The sequence below is a fragment of the Pongo pygmaeus genome, chromosome 18 (genome assembly GCF_028885625.2).
Source record: "Pongo pygmaeus isolate AG05252 chromosome 18, NHGRI_mPonPyg2-v2.0_pri, whole genome shotgun sequence".
In the NCBI taxonomy this organism is placed as follows: Eukaryota; Metazoa; Chordata; class Mammalia; order Primates; family Hominidae; genus Pongo; species Pongo pygmaeus.
Window position 1 is genome coordinate 66737744 of NC_072391.2, and position 22670 is coordinate 66760413.

General features: G+C 43.3%; 1 protein-coding gene across 5 annotated transcripts in view; it reads right to left on the reverse strand.

Moving 5' to 3' along the window:
• TERF2 (telomeric repeat binding factor 2) overlaps positions 1-20271 on the reverse strand; it is a 33075-nt gene extending 12804 nt beyond the window's left edge. For 2 of the 5 annotated variants that reach the window (XM_063654482.1, XM_054454139.2), the window contains exons 1-7: positions 19857-20265; positions 19655-19750; positions 18856-18986; positions 6517-6603; positions 4751-4897; positions 2518-2624; positions 952-1344 (exon numbers count right to left, since the gene is read on the reverse strand). In XM_063654482.1, coding sequence (XP_063510552.1) covers positions 952-1344; positions 2518-2624; positions 4751-4897; positions 6517-6603; positions 18856-18986; positions 19655-19750; positions 19857-20235 — 1340 coding nt within the window. In that variant the 5' untranslated portion in view covers positions 20236-20265. Of the gene's footprint in view, positions 1-951; positions 1345-2517; positions 2625-4750; positions 4898-6516; positions 6604-18855; positions 18987-19654; positions 19751-19856 lie in introns of all 5 variants that reach the window. The other 3 variants (XM_054454137.2, XM_063654483.1, XM_063654485.1) reach the window with 3 other exon arrangements.
• Positions 20272-22670: the final 2399 nt, after the last annotated feature.

Genomic DNA, 22670 nt, shown 5'->3' on the forward strand with positions numbered 1-22670 from the left:
TGTTGTACATGGTATACAGGCCGTGGCCTTTTCTGTCAAGACTGACTTGGATTAAAAATCCAAAGCCCATCTTTGCCACTTCCAGCTGTGTGACTTCAGGTGAGCTAAGAACTTTTCTGAGCCCTTCTCCTCTGCGTGATGGGGCTGATATATCATCACCTCACAGAGCGAGGACTGTAGCGACTCAGTAAGATGATACACGAAAGTGCTCTGCCCCAAGAAAGCACTTCATCAACAACAGCTCTTCTTCCCTTTAAAGGACAAATGGGATTTGGACCAGCAATGATGGAGGGATGACGGTCCACTGAGGGGAATGAGAGGAAGCAAAAATACAGTGGTAGAAACAAACAACGTGTTCCAGAGAGCAAGCAGGCCAGTCTGCCTGGAGGGAGGATTCGCCACAGGACACAAAGGGAAGCAAAACTCAAAGCCAGGATGAGAATCACAATGGGGAGCAAAATTAAAGTATTCTAGCCACTGCCCCACAGTACCTAGCAGGATATGGGAGATTAATAAGTATTTACTGAACTTGCCAAGTCTCAAATGCTCAGAAGGGTGCAAAATTATACATACTCATCAGTCTCTTTTTAAGGGTCAAAGTATAATGTGGCCCAATGCAAACAAATTTCTTTTAACACACAAGACTAATGTTTAGAAGTCAAGACACTCAGATGTTTGCTAAAAATGAAAGCAGCGATGAGTAGGAGGCTCTGAAACCTTTCCATCCCCACTCATGCCCTAGTGCAAGGCTTGGAAGCCCACATGTGGGGCTTCAGAACCGGCAGGGATGGCCACGTCGTCACTGACCACTCCTGCGTCACATTCTAGCAGTCTGAGCAAGCCTTGGTGGTGAGTAACTTAGCTGAAAGTTACTTCATTCACGGAAGTAATACCAGGCCCAACCAGGACCACCAACCAGCCCCAAAATTTCTACAAAGAAGGTCTTCATACTTGGGATTCTTCTCTCCAGGGAGGGGTTGGTTGAGAACGGTGGGCTTGGATGGTGGCGCTGGAGCGGCCTCCTGGGAGGAGTTGAGGCCTGAGCTGGGCTCAGTACTCTGGCTGTCCTCCTCCAAGACCAATCTGCTTATTGTCATGCGCTTGTTCTTGGGCTGCAGTTCCGAGCCACCCTCACCGTCAGCCGGGGCTGAACTTTCGTTTTCATCTTTTCTGGGTCTCTTGTTTTTGAGGGCTGGTGATGCTGGGAGAGCTTGAGTAGGAAGAACCAGATCCTTCTGGTCCAGTTTTGCAAAGGCTGCCTCAGAATCCTGTGCACCAGACAGAGTCTTGAAAGCTGCTTTCAGAGTCATCATTCCAATGGTGGTTGGAGGATTCCGTAGCTGCCTGCAAATAAAGCATAGGCACAAAGATCTTTTTCACCACTGTTGATGCTCATCCAAACAGCCACAACTTTTTTGAAGTCTGAAGCTTCAAATTCCAGTTGAGGAGGCTTTAAATGTAATATGTAAGTTGTATTATGAATTTAAAACTCCAAGTTAGAGAACCTTTATTTTACTTCTCATTTTATTTTTAGAGACAGGGTCTGGGTCTGTCCTAGACAGTAGATAGAACAGAGAGATAGGATACAGTGGCACGAACACAGCTCACTGTATCCTAGAACTCCTGGGCTCAAGCGCTCCACCCACCTCGGCTCCCAAAGTGCTGGGATTACAGGCGTGATCCACCACACCCAGCCTACAACACACTTATGAGCAGGATCTTGAGAATTCTCAGAGTAAAAGTCATGCCACACAGTCTTGGAACATTGAGAAACTGCCTTTTAAAAATAAAGTTCATCTATCATTTGGAACAGTCAGTATGCTTTAGGGAAAAACTGTCAGGAGTGGGCAAACTGGCAGCCTGCAGGCCAAATCCATCTGGCAACCTGTCTTGTTGTCTAACCAACATGAAAAAAAAAATTTTTTAAGTGGATTAACTGTCAACATCCAAAAACTGGGAAATCTCATGGAAACCCCTGGACATCTCATACAAAAATCTGAGCACCTGAAGCCTGAGCATCCTTGGATACTCCCACAGAGCAACAACCACAAGAAGCTGAAAAGCACATCCCCTGGTTCCCAGCCCCATGCTCTCAGCCTAGGTCCACTTAGTTCCTTTAGGTTTCCTACTAGGCCCTCAAAGGACATCTAAGCTTGTGACCCCCGCTTCAGGAACTGGTTTTGGGATTCAACTCACAGATCTGAACAGTGTTTCCTGAATGTATTAAGAGATTAGGTGTCCACAAGAAAAGTACTGGGTCAACATGGGGGAGCAAGGAGAGAGAAATGGTGAAAGAGCCTTTGAGGAATGGCCAATCAGGACGTTGTCAGGGACCCCAGGCATCCTGTTTCCTCATCTTCCCAGGGTGTGCAGTCTCCCACAGTGCCTTGTATTAGTAACCTTGTAACACGTGAGTAGGTCAGACTGCTGAGAGAACTGATCCTGGCCTAAGGAGGAGACTGCTTCCAGCGACCACCCCAGTGTTTTACCCAAGATCACAAGAGAGCATCTTCTTACCTTGCAGGTTCTCTGGGTGGCTTTTCCACAGGCCCTGGTGCTGGCTGTTTATCTTCCTTCCCTGTGCTTGAGGCAGCAGACTCAGATCTCAAAGCCTTTTTGGCCATCTGGGGAAGGAAGGATGTCATCAGGAAGAAGAGGCCACAGAACTGCATTAATTCTCTGCTTCTTTCACCAAGAATATACTCAATATGCAAACAAGTTCACTTACAAATCCAATCTAGGCATAAAACCAAGGACATAAAATGGGAGAGAACTTACAAGACTTATAAATCAAGCTTTTTTAATTCAAACTTAAGATAATTAATAAATTTTTTTTGAGAGGGAGTCTTGCTCTGTTGCCCAGGCTGCAGTACAGTGGTGCAATCTCGGCTCACTGCAATCTCCACCTCCTGGGTTCAAGCGATTCTCCTATCTCGGCCTCCCAAGTAGCTGGGATTACAGGCGCCCACCACCATGTCCAGTTAATTTTTGTATTTTAGTAGAGACGGGGTTTCACCATGTTGGCCAGGCTGGCCTGGAACTCCTGACCTCAAGTGATCTGCCTGCCTTGGCCTCCCAAAGTGCTGGGATTACAGGCATGAGCCACCATGCCCGGCAATAAATGTTTATACTAATATCTTCCAGTTTGTGTATAGAATTTTTTATAACTGTTTCTACAAATATTTTGCCTTATTAACAACTGTTTGAGAATCCTTACCTATACAACACAGAGTCCTGAGTAGGCTAATCTTGCTCTAACTCCATCTGTTCATCTGTCTCCCTCTGGCTTAAGTTTTAGACATTTCCAATCAGTCCAGTGTTATTCAGTTTCAGTTATGTTTATCTGTAATGTGTGGTGTCCTAAAAGCCAAGAGTTCTGTCCACACACACAGACAGCAGCAAGATAATTTCCAGTTACCTGGAATAGAAAGGAAAGGACCCTAGGCCAGGCTCAACTATCTTGACACCTGCTGCCTGAATATCCCAAACTACCTGCTTATAAATAATCTGAGATTTACCAAATGACTGCTAAGATCATGGACACTATCCTAATATGGGCCTAGCAGATCTGTTATGAGACAGAATATTTTCCACATTCCCAAAGTCCTGGTTTCTTTTGCCCAGGCTGAAGTGCAGTGGCATGACCACAGCTCACTGGCAGCCTCAAGTGATCTTCCCACTTCAGCCTCCCAAGTAGCTGGGACTACAGGCACATGCCACCACACCTGGCTAATTTTTGTATTTTTTGTAGAGACGGGGTTTCACCATGTTGCCCGGGGTGGTCTTGAACTCCTGAGCTCAAGCAACCTGCCCGCCTTGGCCTCCCAAAGTGCTGGGATTACAGGTGTGAACCACTGTACTCGGCCAAAGTCCTGGTTTCAAAAACAAAACAAAACCACTCTCACTCAGTGTTCCTTCACCACAGTCTCCCATCTATGACAGCCTGGGTCTAGTTCTTCCCTATGCTGTCCTGAGCCGCACTGCTTCCATTCTTTTATCTCTTTGATCCAATTAAAGAATGTTTTCATTTGGCTTCTTTCAACTTTATACTTTCAGTGACACCTTTCTCCACACCATGCCTTCTTCCTGTTAGCAACTCCATCGTACCACATCTGCCAAACCACTCTTCCTCCAAACTTAGTTCACAAGTCATCGCCTTTGGGAACCACCATTGATTGCAAGCGAATGTTCTACTTCAACCATGGCAGATTAACCATGTGTAAAGGAGATAAAAATAGCAGATGAGGGAGATCAGGTGTGTTCCATTTGCCTCTGCCAGTATCTCTGCTTTTGTATTATTTATTTATTTTTTTTTTGAGACGGAGTCTCGCTCTGTTGTCCAGGCTGGAGTGCAATGGCGCAATCTTGGCTCACTGCAATCTCCATCTCCTGGGTTCAAGCGATTCTCCTGCCTCAGCCTCCAAAATAGCTGGGATTACAGGTGCCTGCCACCGCGCCCAGCTAATTTTTATATTTTTAGTAGAGATGGGGTTTCACCATGTTGTTCAGGCAGGTCTCGAACTCCTGACCTCAGGTGATCCACCCGCCTGGGCCTCCCAAAGTGCTGGGATTACAGGCGTGAGCCATTGTGCCTGGCCTGCTTTTGCATTTTTAAGGCATTTAATTAAGAAAGCTAGTGCATACAATTCAATGTCTTTTTCACAGATCAACTCTTTTCACTTCAGATATTCTGATTCCCCGCACATCCTCAAGGGCACACCATGGTTATGGGAGAAGGGCCAAGGCGCACCGTGAGGAGGTAGGGCTCGGCGTCATCCAGGTGGCTCTCCAGGAAGCGCAGCATCTTCTGCTGGAAGGTCTCATAGGAAAAGTTCTGGATAACAGGATGGGCCAAGTTCTTTTCTCGAATAATATTCAGGAGATCATTTCTCAGCTTCTACACAATGGACCGATATTTGCAACATGAGAAAGTAGAACTCCAGTAAAAATTCAATGATGATGAGGTGAGACAGACACTATGAGAACTTCTGCAATGCCGTCAATGCAAATCACTGGCACACATACAGGAAGGGAAGCCCAACACAAAGGATTGGTCAATAAATCAGGTTCAGCCACAGTGGGTTACTATGCAGCTATAAAAAACAGATAAAGAAGTTCCTTATATGCTAACATAGAATGATTCCAAGATATAATATTAAGTGAAAAAGGCAATTTAGAAAAGTGTTCACATTAGTGTGTAGGCTATGCTATCGCGTATGTGTGTGAGAAGAATGAGGAAAATGGATCTATGTGGATGTCTGTACACACACAATTTCCTTGCACATGCATAGAGGATCTTTGAAAGGGTAAAAGAAAAAAAAAAAGAAATTGGTTGCCTCTGAAGGGAAGATGGCTGAGGGTCACAGATGAGAGTATTTTCACCAAACTCTTTGGTTATACCTTTTGAATTCTGTATTATGTACATGTATTACCTTTTCAAATAATAAAATTTGAATTTATATAGAGGCCAGGTGCAGTGGCTCACACCTGTAATCCCAGCACTTTGGGAGGTCGAGGCGGGCGGATCACTTGAGGTCAGGAGTTTGAGACCAGCCTGGCCAACATGTTAAAACCCCGTCTCTACTAAAAACTTAAAAAAATTAGCCCAGCATGGTGGCACACACCTGTAATCCCAGCTACTCCAAAGGCTGAGGCAAGAGAACTGCTTGAAACTGGGAGGTGGAGGTTGCAGTGAGCCAAGATCGAGCCACTATACTCCAGCCCGGGCAACAGAGCAAGACTCCATCTCAAAAAAAAAAAAAAAAAAGTATATAGAAGAAATGGTTGGGCATGATGATTCATGTAATCCCAGCACTTTGGGAGGCCGAGGTGGTAGGATCACTTGAGCCCAGGAGTTCCAGACCAGCCTGGGCAACATAAAGAGACCCTGTCTCTACAAAAAATTTAAAAAATTAGCCATGTGTGGTGACAAGCAGCTGTGAACCTAGCTACTGGGGAGGATGAGGTGGAAGAACTGCTTGAGCTCAGGAAGTTGAGGCTGCAGTGAACTATGACTGCACCACTGCACTCCAGCTTGAGCAACAAAGCGAGACTCTGCCTCAAAAAAAATAAATAAACAAATGAATAAAAAGGAAGAAGAAAAAATAAAAGCAGGGGACCAACAGAACTTTTGACACCAGGAAACAGGTGCTATGTCCTCACCAAAGAAGCTTCCTCACATCTGCAGGATCAACATTTAATGTAAATAAAGTCAGAAGGGTTACATTTGTCAGCTCTATACCTGGTGCTGATCATTTAAATCAATGTTCTGTTATAAACTAGACAGAAATAAGGCAAGTGAATAATTTATGTAAATTTCTCTAATAAAAACTAAATTTTGAAAAGCCAATTTTACAGTGAGTTATCTTGAATATAAAAGATAACTTGCTGCAGGTGTTACATGTTGAAAGGAGAATATTTAGGTAATATTCCTGGACCAAGAACCCTTTCCCTATTTCCCCACAAAAAGCAATGAGATGAATTTAAGTCACAGGAGCAAAAATGTATCAAATTTACCTGAGTTGTGGGGTCCTTGGACATATGTTTTTTCAAAATTTTTGAAGCCTTTTCAAATTCTTTGTTTTTGATACAAATAATGACAGCCTAAAAAGGAGGGGAAAAATCTTTTTTTACTTTTGTAATGACAGGTGTAATCAGAATATCAAACATCAAAATAACTCTCTCTCACATCACATCAAATTTCTGTACTTAAAAACTAACAATTATAAAGCCAGGCGCGGTGGCTCACGCCTGTAATCCCAGCACTTTGGGAGGCCAAGGCAGGTGGATCACCTGACGTTGGGAGCTCGAGACCAGCCTGACCAACATGGAGAAACCCCATCTCTACTAAAAATACAAAATTAGCCGGGCACGGTGGTGCATGCCTGTAATCCCAGCTACTCGGGAGGCTGAGGCAGGAGAATTGCTTGAACCTGGGAGGCAGAGGTTGCAGTAAGCCGAGATCGCGCCACTGCACTCCAGCCTGGGCAACAAGAGCCAAAACTCCGTCTCAAAAAAAAAAAAAAAAAAAAAAAAAAAATTATTGTTCAAGTGTTATGAACCACTGGAAGCTATCTCTTTCTGCTTGTAAGGTAGTCGCTTTTCAACAATACAATGGCTTTTGTTACATGGCTGATAGAGCAAAATCTGATCCCCTGGATTACAGACCATTTAACCAATTTCAATAGGGCCTCCTGAGGAAAGAAAGAATGGACAGGAGTCATTCTACGTCCTGTAATTTCAGGTTCCCAGAACAATTGATTTTGTTCTTTTTGGATGCAAAAGCTTTAAAGCAAGGGGGGGATGAGGGAGGGAGGACATACTGTAGGGGTAAAAAAAGGGATTTGCTGACCACAGAGTTCTGCTAGTTCCATTCTGGAAAGGCCTAAGGCCAGTTCTGTAGGAGAATGAAAGGACAACCCCTTACTACCATAAACTCCAGCTGGCAACTTCAATTAAAGCACCTAGGGAACTACTGAAGCCAACAAACCCAGGTCATTGACAAGCAGCAAATAAAAAGGGCAAAGTTCCAGGTAAGATAAGGCCTCACCAGCCACGGAGAGAAAGTAGAGTCCTTCCATAAAGAAACCTCAAGAGAATGAGGTTCTCTTGAGGAAAAATAACAGTGACTGAACATTTATAATATATATGAACATTTTTAAAAATTAGAAAAGCCAACAAAAAATTGGGAGTATTTGAAGTTATATGATAGAATAAAGTAGCTATCTCAAATCCTGTCTGAGAGAGACACAGATTCTTTAAAAAGACCACCATACAAAAAAAGGCAAGCCAACTGGGTGTGGTAGCTTACAACTGTACAACTGTATTCCCACACTTTGAGAGGCCAAGGTGAGAGGGTCGCTTGAGCTCAGGAGTTTGAGACCAGCCTGGGGAACATAGGGAGACCCTGTCTCTCCCCCAGAAAAACCCACCTAGCCAGGCATGTTGGTGTGTGCCTGTGGTCCCAGCTACTCGGGAGGCTGAGGTAGGAGGATCACTTGGGTCTGGGAGATCGGGGCTGCAGTGAGCAGTGACTGCACCACTGCACTCCAGCTTGGGCGAAAGAGCGATACCCCGTCTCAAAACAAACAATAAAAGGAAAATTGGTTCATAGATATTTTTGATCTTCACAGGGAAGAATGTACAGAGACACAGACTAAGGGGAAGAATAGCAAGGAAATCCATTAAGTACTAATCTGTTGCTTCTATCCTCAACGTGCTGATCACAGCCATACAGGGCAGAAGGCAATTGATGTCAAATGCCCTTGAATATGCAGGCACAACCGTTAAGTTCTTGCTGCGCAGGGAAGGTACAAAGTAAGTCTTCATTTTACTCAGATGACCATATCCATTTATACATCACTTTCAGCAGAAAAACATATGCTCAAACTATGCTTACTTTCTTGAATACAAAGTTTTTACTTTTTTAATCATACAGGTCTTACTATCTTTTAAAATTCTATCTAACTTGCATACAGCAAAATTAACTTGTTTAGGGCATCTGGTTTGGAATTTTAACACATGTAGACCCCTATATCATCCACTACAATGAGGATCCAAAAACCTGCCTTGGCTGTCCTGTGTAGTCACACCTAACCCTGGCAACCACTGATCCCGGTGGCTCATAACTGTAATCCCAGTGCTTTGGGAGACTGAGACAGGAGGATCATTTGAGGCCAGGAATTTGAAACCAGCCTGGGCAACACAGTGAAAACCCATCTCTACAAAAAAGTAGTCAGGGTGGTGGTGTGTGCCTGTGGTCCTAGTTACTCGGGAGGCAGAGGTAGGAGGATCACCTGAGCCTAGGAATTTGAGGGCGGCAGTGAGCTATGATCATGCCACTGCACTCCAGCCTGGGCAATAAAGCGAGACCCTCTCTCTCTTTTTAAAAAAAAAAAAAAAAAAAGGGCCAGGCGCAGTGGCTCACGCCTGTAATCCTAGCACTTTGGGAGGCTGAGGTGGGCAGATCATGAGGTCAGGAGTTCAAGACCAGCCTGGTCAGCATGTGAAACCCTGTCTCTACTTAAAATACAAAAATTAGAAGGGCATGGTGGTGGGCACCTGTAGTCTCAGGTACTTGGGAGGCTAAGGCAGGAGAACTGCTTGAACCTGACAGGCAGAGGTTTCAGTGAGCCGATATCGCACCACTGCACTCCAGCCTGGGCAACAGAGTGAGACTCCGTCTCAAAAAACAAGAACAAAAAAGCCATAAGTGTGTAGGACTTTTTTTTTAAAGGATGTAGCCTTGAGCTTGGCTCCTTTCACTCTGTATGATGCCTTTAAGGTCCATCCATGTTGGTACACTATCAATAGTTCACTTTTTCTTGTTGTTGGGCAGTATTCCATTCCATGCATGTACTATAGTTTATACATTCATCCACCGAAGGACATTTGAGATGTCTGCAATTTATGGTTATTATAAATAGAGATGCTAAAACATTCTCATTTACTCTAAGGTAAAACTTCTCATTTCTCTAAGGTAAATACCCAAGAATAGGATTGCATGGTCTCATGGAAAATGTGTTTATAAGAAATGGCCAAACTACTTTCTGGAGTAGCTGTATCATCCCGCATTCCCATCAGCAATATATGAGAGTTCCAGTTGCTCCACATCCTCACTAGTGCTTTTTAAAAAATAGGCTAGGTGTGGTGGCTCACGCCTGTAATCTCAGCACTTCAGAAGGCCAAGGTAGGAGGATCACTTGAGCCCAGGAGTTCAAGTCCAGCGTGGGCAACAGTGAGATCCCATCCCTATTTAAAAAACAGATGAAAATTGCACACACTTATGTACAACGTGATGTTTTGAAATATGTAACTAACACTTTTTATAGTCAGTTTTTTTTTTAATTAATTTTTCTTGAGATAGGGTCTATATCACCCAGGCTGAACTCAAACTCTTGGCCTCAAGCAATCCTTCTACCTCAGGTGTCCAAGTAGCAGGGATTATAGGCATGTGACACCATGCCCCACTATCAGTATTTTTTAAAGTTTGGTCCATTCTAATTGGTATTTGAATCTACTGTGGTTTTAATTTGTATTTCCTTAATGAGTAAATGATGTTGAACATCTTTTCATGTAATTTTTTTTTTTACCATCTACATTATTTTGGGTGAGCCTTTTGCCCATTTAAAACTAGGGTTGTATAGACTTGTTTCTTTTGAGAGCTCTTTATATATTCTAGATACCAGTTCTTTGTCAGGTGTGATTTGTAAATATTTTCTCCCAACCTGTAGGTTGCTTTTCCATTCTCTTAACAGTGTTTTTCTCAGAGCAAAAGTTTAAAACTTTGATTAAGTCCTATTCATCAATTTTTCTTCTTATGGATGTTTTTAAATTCTTATCTAAGATTTTTTTGCCTAACTCTAGAGAACACAAAGATTCCTTCATGTTTCCTCTAAGGTTTATGGTTTCACATTTTACATTTAGATTATAATTTTGAGTTAATTTTTGTACAAGATGTGAGCTTATGGTCAAAGTTCATTTCTGCATATGGACATTCAATTGTTTCCACACCATTTGTTGAAAAGACTATCCTTTTCCCATTGAATAGCCTTCACATCTTTGTCAAAAATCAATTAGTCATATTTGTGTGGGTCTGTTTTTAGATGCTCTCTTCTGTTCTACTAATCTCTATAGTTTTAAGTACTGTAACTTTCTCATAATTCTTAAAATTGGGTAGTATGAGTCCGACTTTTTCTTTCAATATAACACTTTTTGGTTATTTAAATTCCTTTGCCTTTCCATATAAATTTTAGAATTAGCCAGTCTGTATCTATAGAAAATCTTGCTGAGGCCAGATAGGGTGGCTCAAATCTGCAATCCCAGCACTTTGGAAGGTTAAGGTGGGAGCATCACTTGAGCCCAGGAGTTCAAGACCAGACTGTGCAATATGGGAACATAGGGAGACCCCATCTTTACCAAAAAAAAAAAAAAAAAAATTAGCCAGGCAAGGTGGCACATGCTTGTGGTTCCAGCTATTCAAGAGGGTAAAGTGGGAAGAGCACCTGAGCCCAGGAGGTCGAGGCTGCAGTGAGCCATGATTATGCCACTGCATTCCAGCCCAGGTGACAGAGCGAGACCTTGTCTCATTAAAAAAAAAAAAAAAAAAAAAAAACAGAGAGAAAGACAAAGAAAAGAAAGAAAATCCTGCTAGGCCAGGTGCGATGGCTCACACCTGTAATCCCAGCACTTTGGGAGGCCAAGGCAGGTGGATTGCCTGAAGTTGGGAGTTTCAGACCAGTCTGGCCAACATGGTGAAACCCCATCTCTACTAAAAACACACTAAAATTAGCCAGGTGTGGTGGCACACGCCTTAAATCCAGCTCCTCAGGAGGCTGAGGCATGAGAATCGCTTAAACCTAGGAGACGGAGGTTCCAGTGAGCCGAGATTGTGCCACTGCACTCCAGCCTGGGAAACAGAGCAAGACTCCATCTCAAAAAAAAGGAAAAGAAAAAGAAAATCCTGCTGAGATTGTGACTGGAATTGTATTAACTCTATAGATCAATGGGAGGTAAGTGACATCTTAATTTATATTGTGTCTTCCAATCCATGAACATGAACATTCGGTCTTAATTTTTTTTTTCTTTTTTGAGATGGAGTCTTGCTCTGTTGCCAGACTGGAGTGCACTGGTGCAATCTCGGCTCACTGCAATCTCCACCTCCCAGGTTCAAGCAATTCTCCTGCCTCAGCCTCCCAAGTAGCTGGGACTACAGGCGCATGCCACCACACCCAGCTAATTTTTGTATTTTTAGTAGAGACGGGGTTTCACCGTGTTGGCCAGGATGGTCTTGATCTCTTTACCTCATGATCTGCCTGCCTCAGCCTCCCAAAGTGCTGCCTGGCCTTAATTTCATTCATCAGCATTTTACATTTTTCCATATACAGTTCCTTCACATTTTGCTAGACTTACACGTATTTCTTTTTCTTTCTGTTTTGAAGCCATTGTAAATGGCATCGTTTTGGTAATTTCATTTTGAATTGTTCACTGCTAGTATACGGAAATAGAAATATGACTGACTTTTCTTTTTTTACTTTAAAATGCTGTTTTCATGTGATGTATGACTGATTTTTGTGTTGATCTTGCTAAACTTACAGGATTTTTTTTGGTATACTTCATGAGATTTCTACATAGTCCTGTCATCTGCAAAAAGAAATAATTTTATTATTTCCTCTCCATTCTGCAAGCTTTTTCCCCCCTGCCTTATTGCACTGGTTAGGTCTTCCAGTATGATGTTGAATACAAGTGGTGAGCATTCCAATTTTTACCATTAAGAATGTTAGCTGTGGTCTTTTTTAGACACCTTTTATCAGGTTGAGGAAGTTCCCTTCATTCCTAGTTTGCTGAGTGTTTTTATCATGAACTAATGTTGTATTCTGTCAATTTCAGCATCAATTTATAAGATCATATGGTTTTTCTCTTAATATGGTAGACTACATTGATTGATTTTCAAATACTGAAGCAGCCTTGCATTCCTGGACTTTGGTTTCCTCACTCTGTCACACACTAACTGCATCTGCACCTAGGGCCAAGCAGCAGGAGAGACAGTGGAAGGCTATGGAATTTGTTCCATGTTCTGGGGATCACAGCTCCTTTGGTGAGAAAAAGAGTTCTCCTCCTTCAGTTTTAGATGTTTGCCCTGTTGCCACTGTCATTGCTAGGCAGCTGCTGCCACCAGGATAATATTGCCTGGGGGCCAGGGCAAGAAAGAAGCGAAAAAAGAGAAAAAACTGGGATTTCTTTCACCATCTTTGACCCTTGAGAGATCTTTCCTTGCTCCTCAGACCAGAAAGAGAAAGCTTCTCTTGGTGCTCTTTCTGTTCACACCTGGAGTGCACTTCCAGGTTTCAGGCTGCCTTTGAGTCTGGGCTGGGTGATACCAGAGAAGGAAAAAATGGTAAACTATTCATCACTGGTTTGGTGGAACTTCAAATTCTGGTCTCCTTCCCTATATGCCTATTTCCAGATAGAATCCTCAGATAGCTACTCCATGCATTCTGTCCAAGACTTATAATTACATTAAGAGGGAGAGACAGAAGAGAGTATGTTTACTCTATGTTCTCCAGAATTGGAACACATATTCTTCTATATTTAATGTGTGAAGCAAGAAAGGAAATATGAATGCTTTCAAATTGAAATATAGAAGTCTGCTTCAAAGGTTGTGCTATGAGCTTATCTTTTAAAACTATGTATTAATTTCCTGTGGGGGAAAAAATTAAAAAGATGAATCACTGCCTTTTCACTTGGCAGTTCTCAGAATTAAGTATAGTTTATTCTCTTACGTATTTGTTAAGGTTTGCTAAGGTTTCTAAGCAATATCGATGGTTTCTGGATAAGTTAAATAAAAGGGAAATTCCAAGCACAGATTTTCACAATAGGTAAGGTTTATGTTGGGAAGAAATGCCAGAAAGCACATATATTAACAAAGGAAGAGAAGAAGACCAAAACTCACAGAACTGAAGAATAAAGAAGCAGATGCAAAGAGAAGCAAGGCTGTTCTGGGAAGTAGCAATGTTTAAAAAGCCTCAACAAATATTTTTGTTTCAAATGTAAAGTTCTAAGAGAGTGTATCCGATATACAAGCACCCCAAATGGGGTAAGGCCCTCAAAGAACATCAAGCTGCTGTTGCCAAAGGTGCAGGGGACAATGCTGCATAGTAAAAAGCAACACATAAATGCTTCAAGGACATGCTGTATGTGTTGCTACCCCTTGTTCTCCAAAGAAACCTAACAGATCAATCTCTCCTTTAGTTATGAGGAGAAAACAAATATAGTCTTGATATAATTAACAGCTTGCAGAAGCAGGTCTCAAATTTTTGGTCTCAGGATTCTTTTATATTCCTCTTAAAACGTTAATGCAGACCCTCAAAGAGCTTTCTGTTTATGTAGGTTATATTTGTTGATATTCACTGTATTACAAACATAAATCAGAAAATTTTAAATATTTATTAATTCATTAAAAAATAACAATAAACTCATTACAGGGTAACATAAATAACATCTTTATAAAAAATTACGGCATTTACTAAGATAAAAGTTTAATGAGAAGGGTGACATTGTTTTTCATTTTGAAAATCTCTTTAATACCTGATTTAATATAGAAGATAGCTTGATTCTCATAACTGCTTCTGTATTTAATCTGCTGTGATGTGTTATTTTGGTAGAGTGGGGTTTTTTTTTGAGACAGAGTTTTGCTCTGTCACCCAGGCTGGAGTGCAGTGATGTGATCTCAGCTCACTGCAGCCTCCTCGCCTCCTGGGTTCAAGCGATTCTCATGCCTCAGCCTCCCGAGTAGCTGGGATTACAGGCTCGTGCCACACACCCAGCTAATTTTTGTATTTTTGGTAGAGACAGGGTTTCACCATATTGGCCAGCCTGGTCTCAAACTTCTGACCTCAAGTGATCCGCCCGTCTTAGCCTCCCAAAGTGCTGGGATTACAGGTGTGATCCACCATGCCCTACCTTTGGTTAAGGCATTTTTAAAAATCTGGCTTTACACACATACGAAGTTGAAAATGGAGGAGTGTTTTAATAGCTTTTTCAGAAAACTGTGGCTATTCTTGTTTGATTCTACACGAAACTGCAGTAAGTAAACTGTTCTTAATCTGTCACATTAAAATCCATCAGTCAGCTGGGCGCAGTGGCTCACTCCTGTAATCACAGCACTTTGGGAGGCCAAGGTGGGTAGATCATGAGGTCAGGAGTGCAAGACCAGCCTGGCCAAGATGGTGAAACCATTTCTAATAATAATACAAAAATTAGCCAGGGGTGGTGGTGGGCGCCTGTAATCCCAGCTACTTGGGAGGCTGAGGTGGAGAACTGCTTGAACCCAGGAGGCGGAGCTTGCAGTGAGCCGAGATCGCACCACTATACTCCAGCCTGGGTGACAGAGAGAGACTCCGTCTACCAAAAAAAAAAAAAAAAAAAAAAAAACCATCAGTCTATCCTGTAGTTTAAATAGATCTTTCATCCATGGATGACTTCATAACATCATGCATTGATCATCTGGAAAATACTGGTTCACTGAGTTACGAAGATCTTCAAATGTTGGCACATTCATTAATTTTTTTTTTTTTTTCTGAGATGGAGTCTCACTGCTGCCCAGGCCGGAGTGCTGTGGTGTGATCTCGGCTCACAGCAACCTCCTCCTCCCAGGTTCAAGCAATTCTCCTGCCTCAGTCTCCCGAGTAGCTGGGATTACAGGTGCCCACCACCAGGCCTGGCTAATTTTTTTTGTATTTTTAGTAGAGACGAGGTTTCACCACGTTGGCCAGGCTGGTCTCGAACTTCTGACCTCAGGTGATCTACCTGCCTTGGCCTCCCAAAGTGCTGGGATTACAGGCGTGAGCCACCACACCCAGCCTAAAAAATATTTTTTAAATGTCAGTTGTTAATATTACCAATCTTCAGAAAAGACTAAGTATTGGGAAGCTATCAAGCACACGAATACAAGTTTCCCAAAATTCTGTTTTTCACTAGAAAGCTTAAACTTTATCACTGGCAACAAATACTGTCACTTGTTTTATGTGACAGGTTTGCTTTACTCATTCTCAAGAAAATGACTGCCAAATACCCAAGTGTGAACAACTATAATTTGTCAGTTGTTCTTTCAGGTAAAATAGTATTCCATAAAAAAAGCAGCTAGTTCAGCATGCAACTCTAATAATAACACAAGTGCTTTTCCTGGTAACCACCATGTTTTGGTATACAGCAGAAACATTTTAGGCATACTTCCTCTTTTTTTTTTTTTTTTCTTTTTTTCTTTTTTGACAGGGTCTTCACTCTGTTGTCCAGGCTCGAGTACAGTGGTGTGATATCAGCTTACTGCAACCTCCACCTCCCGGGCTCAGGTGATCCTTCTGCCTCAGCCTCCCAAGTAGCTGGCACCACAGGTGCACACCACCACACCCAGCTAATTTTTTGTATTTTTGCAGAGATAGGGTTTCACTATGTTACCCAGGCTGGTCTGGAACTCCTAGGCTCAAGCGATCCACTCACGTCAGCCTCCCAAAGTGCTGGGATTACAGGTATGAGCTACTGCACCTGACCCATAATTTCTTATTTCAACACACAAAATCCTGAAAAGATGTTTACTCATGGCTCTAGAGTTAATAAAATTCATCCAGTTTTTGCTACTTTACCAAAGACATTATTTCTTTTTTTACATTTTTTTTTTAATGGGAGTTCTGGGCTTTTAAACAACTGTGACTAACATTCTTAATTAAAATTGGTAGTTTTAAAAAAAATTGTGGCAGTAAAGAATACAATGACTACTAGTACAATTACTACCATCTTGATCATGCTAAGGAATCACCCATTTTACTCATCCTTGCTTTTGCACCATCAATGCAAATGCCAATGCATTGAAAAAGTCAAATAATGTTTTGGTTTTGCTTATGAAAACAGTTTTGACCTCATGACTTCTCTGAAAGGGTCCTGGGGACCTCCAGAGATCCCTAGACCATGCACTGAGGGTTCTAACTTAACAAATAACTTACTTGATAAACTTTGCAAAAGATTCAATATACTTTTAAATAAACTGTTTTGGCACTTTACAAAGCTTAAATGCATGAACAAAGCTCACTGAACCTGGGCGTCTGTGGAATTTTCCCGATCATTAACAGATTCCGTGACTGTAAATGAGAAACTTTTACAAAGTAAACTGAAGAGACGGATGAAATAATATCATTTAACAACTAGGAGATCAAGGTAATTGTGGTTGCCAACCTCAAAGGCAGCCCCCAATGCGCCTCACCTCTTGCGGAGACCCATTCACACTCTACCAGAGTGAGTCTAGTCTGTATGACCAAGAGCATATGGCGGAAGTGATAATGTGTCACTTCCAAGATTAGACTATACAAGAATGAGACTTCTGCCTTGGGTTCTTGCTCTCTTGCATGATTTGCTCTAGGAAAAGAAAGCTACCATGTTGCAAGCAGCCTTATCTGTGGAGAGGCCAGGAGCTGAAGTGTCCAGCCAACAGCCAGTAGGAAAGTGAGTCTTGTTAACAACTATGTGAGTATGGAAGCAGTTGAGTCTTGAAATGACTGCAAACCTAGCTGACAGCTTGACTGTAACCTCATGAGAAACCCTGAGCCAGAACCACTAATAGACTCCTGATCCTTGGAAATTGAAAGATAATATTAACTGTTTTGAGTTGCTTATTCTTGGAGTAACTTGTTACACTGCAGTAACAATAAGCATAAGATCTAGTACCTGGTAGAGACTGGAAAAGCAGAACAGAGTCAACGTAAGAAAATGGCTACTTTGAGAGCTTAGATTTTTCTAATAGATTTTTCCTAATGAACCATCCAAATAAGGAGCTCTATGAGCCTAAATAATAATAATAAATACACAGCTAAAAGATGAAAGCCCACAAAGACTCTTTCAGAAGAGGGGCCAGATGGTAAATCTATAGCCCTTGTATTCTAAAGGAGTTGCTACACGTTGAGCATCCTAAATCTGAAAATCCAAAATCTGAAATGCTCCAATGAGCATTTCCTTTGAGCGCCATGTTGGCACTCAAAAAGTTTCAGATTTGAGGGCATTTGGGATCTCAGATTTTTGGATTTGGGATGCGCAACCTAAATTCAATGTAAATATTCCAAAATCTGAAATCCAAAATGCTTCTGTTCCCAAGCATTTTGGATAAGGGATACTCAATGTGTACTTAACAGAAGTTAAATGAATTACTCTGAACTGGTACCCATTCAAAAGATCCTTAACAGTTCTGAAAGTAGGCATGAATTTCTCCTCCTTTGATAATGTCTTTTCTGGCATATGCCCCCCCTCAACCTAAACCTGATTTTCCTAGACTAAAAATGTACTCTTGAAATTATTCTTCCTTGGAAATGACTAATATTTAAGCGTTTTTTACAAGACCAAAAGTAGTATCTGCCCAAGGTCCTTAATTAAATAAATAAAATATGTGCACCTCATGCACACTAGTTGTTTTTAATAGGGTACCCAAGTACCTCGTACACAGCCAAGAGACAGAAGGTTTTCCTTGCAAAGCAAGATTTTCTGTTTCTACCCCACCCCCATCTTTGGGATCCCATCCTTTTAGGGGTGCTCTTTTCTTAACCATTTCCCTGTTTTCTACCACCAGGGCAATGCTTAGCTGATGTTTTCCATCTTCACCTCCGCATCTGCTTCCACACCCCCCAGCCTTGGTTTTGGGGGAAGAAAAATCTTTTTCTGACTGGTTCCCACAGCCACTTCTATGTTTTAAATTAAAATAATTTCTACTGTTTGAAGCTACCTGAGCCACAACACAGTAACAATCCCAAATTCCTAGATACTCCATTAGCTTTTTTCTTGAATTCAAGAATACTGCCTGTGCCAGCTTTCTATCATTATTCTACAATTACTATTTTGCTAGCTGGCTCATTATCCCAGCACTTCTGATTCTAATCTATCTGTTCAAAAGGGATGTTCTCTAAGCCCCTCTTTCTGCAGACAGAAAGAACTCAAAGTCTGTACCACATTTTCCAAGGCCCCAGTTTACCTCCTTGGTTTATTATAAACAAGGGTGACCAAACCCTAGGCCAGAGTTACTTAAGGCCCTTGCAGAGTGCTCCCGAATGGTGCAGTAACCTCCAAAATGTCAGAGCTTCAATGCCAAAGCCATAAGGAAGACCACCCAAATCACAAAAACTGAGCACCTGCCATTACTTCCCAAGCCTGGGTGGGAAAGGAGACACCTGAAGAGATAACGTCTGTGTGTGTGCCTTCTTGCTTGCTTAATCTCTCCCCATTCCTGTTTTCCTCTGCCCCACACAGTAAAGAGTAAGTGCTGTATCCTCAAAGACCCCTGATTTTTGGTCAAAGAAAAAAGATATAAAAATAGAGCCTTACAGCTTCCTTGACCAGTTTTCTACTGGATTCGACCACTGCTTCTGTCAGTGTAAATTCCGTTTTAATCATCTCCAGCACATTGATAGCTGATTCCAGTGGTGTGAGCTCAGCCTCCATATCAAAGGAACAGTCTAGGACAAAGCACAGTTTTCATTTTAAGCTCTTTTCTAAGGGTAAAAAAGTTATGTCCAAAAATTTTATATATTTATGGAAATGGAGCATGCAAACACGGTAAGATTTGCATTTAATTTTTTGACATATTTGCTACAGGTTGACATACACGATAAGGGTCCAAATTCATATCAATGAATTTAACGTGATCATTTTTTAATACCTGTCAAGACCGGCAAAAAAATTATTTTTAAATACATGCATTTGCCTCTCAAATTCAGAACATACCCATCCACCTCAGATACGAGTGGCAAGAAACTAATAACAGCTAAATAGCTTTCAAGTTAAATTTAGAGGAGAAAAATGTACTTCTACTCTGAAAAACTCTCTACCATGGGGGAAATAAGATGTCCATATGAACATAACTCACTTTAGATAGGAGCAAAGTTGGGGTGAGCAATTAACAGGTGGGAGAAGATTTAAAAAAACACAGAAAAGCAGCCAAGACAACCTTAACCGGAGAAAACTAGAGCCAGTAGAGCCAGAAAACAGACCCATCGTAGAATGAAAAAGACCACTCTGATGGAAACTATCGCACTTTAACCTGGAATCCTTCAGTTCCAGATATAAGTTTTAAAACAAAACCCTACGCAAGTAAGCCCAGAGAAGAACACAAAAATAGCCATACCTAAATTTTCCCCTTCTTCAATGCGCGACAGACACTGCATAACCCGCAGCAATCGGGACACGGTGTGCTCCTTCCCCAAGGGCCTGACAAGCAAAGCTGGGAGAGAAGACATCGTTGGCTGGGAGACCCCCAGTCCCGACCCCCGGTCCCCCGAACCCCCTTCCCCGGCGCTCCAACCCCCTTCCCCCGGCCCGGCCCTCACCCTGCATGATGTCCCGGATCTGTCTGAAGTCCCCGTACCGGCTACCCCGAAAGGCCCGCAGCGCCTCGTGGAAGTAGAACTTGAGCACCCAGCGATTGACTGCCTCTTCCAGCCGTGCCTCCCCCGCGCCGCGCTCCGCCGGGCCCCCCAGCCCCGGCTCGTGGCGCCCCCGCCGGGCCCGCCCGCTACTGCGGGACGCCCGCCTGCCAGCTGCCCGCCCGCTGCCGTCGCTACTCCCGCCTCCTCCCGCCATCGCGTCCGATCGCCGCGCGCCCTCCCCGCCCTCCCGGCCGGGCCGCTTCCTCGGCTGTGACGCCGCTGGGTCACGCACGACGCCCGGGCCGGAAGCGGGGCCCGCCGTCCCGGCTCCCGCGGCCATGATAGAAACAGCGTTCCGAGCCGCCCGCGGGCTTCTGGGAGGGAAAGGACCGGAGGGCCCGGCCCCCTTCTCAGACGCCGTAGTTCCCGATGTGCCGGCCGCAATGCCTCCTGGGGCTTGAAGTCCACGCCGCCCAGGCCAGTGAACCCGGCGGGGTTTGCAGTCAACTTCGCTCCGAATTTACAGAAAACAGCTACTATGCTAGGGACGCGTAACAGTGTATTAGAGACTGAAAAACAGGCCGGGCTTGGTGGCTCACGCCTGTAATCCCAGCACTTTGGGAGGCTGAGGCGGGTGGATCACCTGAGGTCGGGAGTTCGAGACCAGCCTGACCAACATGGAGAAACCCCCATCTCTACTAAAAATACAAAATTAGCCGGGCGTGGTGGCGCATGCCTGTAATCCTAGCTACTCGGGAGGCTGAAGCAGGAGAATCGCTTGAACCCGGGAGGCGGAGGTTGCGGTGAGCCGAGATCGCGCCATTGCACTCCAGCCTGGGCAACAAGAGCGAAACTCCGTCTCAAAAAAAAGAAAACCAAATATGTGCACCTTATTAAACACTTTGAAAATTGTGGAAAAGAGCATACACAGAGGAAAGTCTTTAAACAAATTTGTATTTTAACAAATACTATAATTATAAAGCAAAGACTAGTGTGATACCAATAAATAGAATGCACCTGGCAACCCAGCCTCTAGACATATACTCTTTGTAATCACAAAAATAACACATTTTGTTGTAGAACAATTAGAATAATAAGCAAAAGGACCACCCATAGTCCCATAGAGGGTCTGAGTCACTTTCAGATATATCTGATACTCCTGGAATTCACCAAACGGCACTTGACCAAACGGAGAACCTCCAGCTCAGACCTTAGTTCAGGATGGTGGTTGTGGGTGCCTCTTCCTGAGAGGCCCAGTAACTGGTCTAGCTTCAAAGATTGTCCTACCAGCCCCACTAGTCTGGAACCTGCAAAGATCCAGTTTGGGGCCACTCAAAAACAACTCAGAAGGGCAGGTGGCCATGTCCTTGAGGATGTGAATCCCATGCTGGACCTGTGAATTAATTATATCAGGACCTTAATATGTATAGTATCCTGGAAAGCCAAAAGTTCCATGAGGTACACGTTCCGGGATGAGAGAAGAGGCCTCTAGGTCTGACTGATCTTTGGTGATCATGGCTGCTTTTCTTTTTTTTCTTTTTTTTTTTTCTTGAGATGGAGTCTCGCTCTGTCGCCCAGACTGGAGTGCGGTGGCACGATCTCGCCTCACTGCAAGCTCCGCCTCCGGATTCAGGCCATTCTCCTGCCTCAGCCTCCCGAGTGGCTGGGACTACAGGCGCCCACTACCATGGCCAGCTAATTTTTTGTATTTTTAGTAGAGACAGGGTTTCACTGTGTTAGCCAGGATGGTCTCCATCTCCTGACCTCGTGATCTGCCCGCCTCAGCCTCCCAGTGTGCTGGGATTACAGGCGTGAGCCTCCACGCCCGGCCCATGGCTGCTTTTCCATTCCAGCCTGCTTGACTTAACCAGGAACCAAATCATTTGCCTTTATTTTAATTTTTTTGAGAAAGTTTCACTCTGTAATGCAGGTTGGAGTGCAGTAGCGCAATCGTGCTCACTGCAGCCTTGAACTCCTGGGCTCAAGTGATCCTCCTGCCTCAACCTCCCGAGTAGCTAAGACTACCAGCGTGTGCCACCATGCCTGGGTAATTTGAAATTTTTTTTTGTAGAGTTAGGGTTCTTGCCGTGTTGCCCAGGCTGGTCTCGAACTCCTGGCCTCAAGCATTCCTCCCACCCTGGTCTCCTAAAGTGCTGGGGATTTCAGGGTTGAGCTACTATGCCTGGTGCCAAATCACTTGCCTTTCAATTCTAACTTTTTTTTTTTTTTTTTTTCTGAGACAGAGTCTTGTTCTGTTGCCCAGGCTGGAGTGCAGTGGCACGATCTTGGTTCACTGCAACCTCCGCCTCCCGGATTCAAGTGATTCTCCTGCCTCAGCCTCCCGAGTAGCTGGGATTACAGGCATGTGCCACCATGCCTGGCTAATTTTTGTATTTTTAGTAGAGACAGGGTTTCACCATGTTGGCCAGGCTGTCTCGAACTCCTGGCCTCAAGTGATCCGCCCATTGTGGCCTCCCAAAGTGCTGAGATTATAGGCGTGAGCCACTGCGCCCAGCCATTTCTAGCTCCTCTACTTGCTAGCTGTGTAACCTTGAACAAACCCCTTAACTGTCTCTGTGCCTCTGTTTCCACATCTGTCAAGCACAAATAATGAAGGTACCTCTTGGAAATTATACGAAAAGTCAATGAATTGCTATTTCTAATGCCTTTAGTGAAGGGCTCAGCTTGCGGTAAGGGCTCAGTAAGTGTAAGCTGTTTTTTGTTTGTTTGTTTGTTTTTGTTTGTTTGTTTTTTGAGACAGAGTTTTGCTCTTGT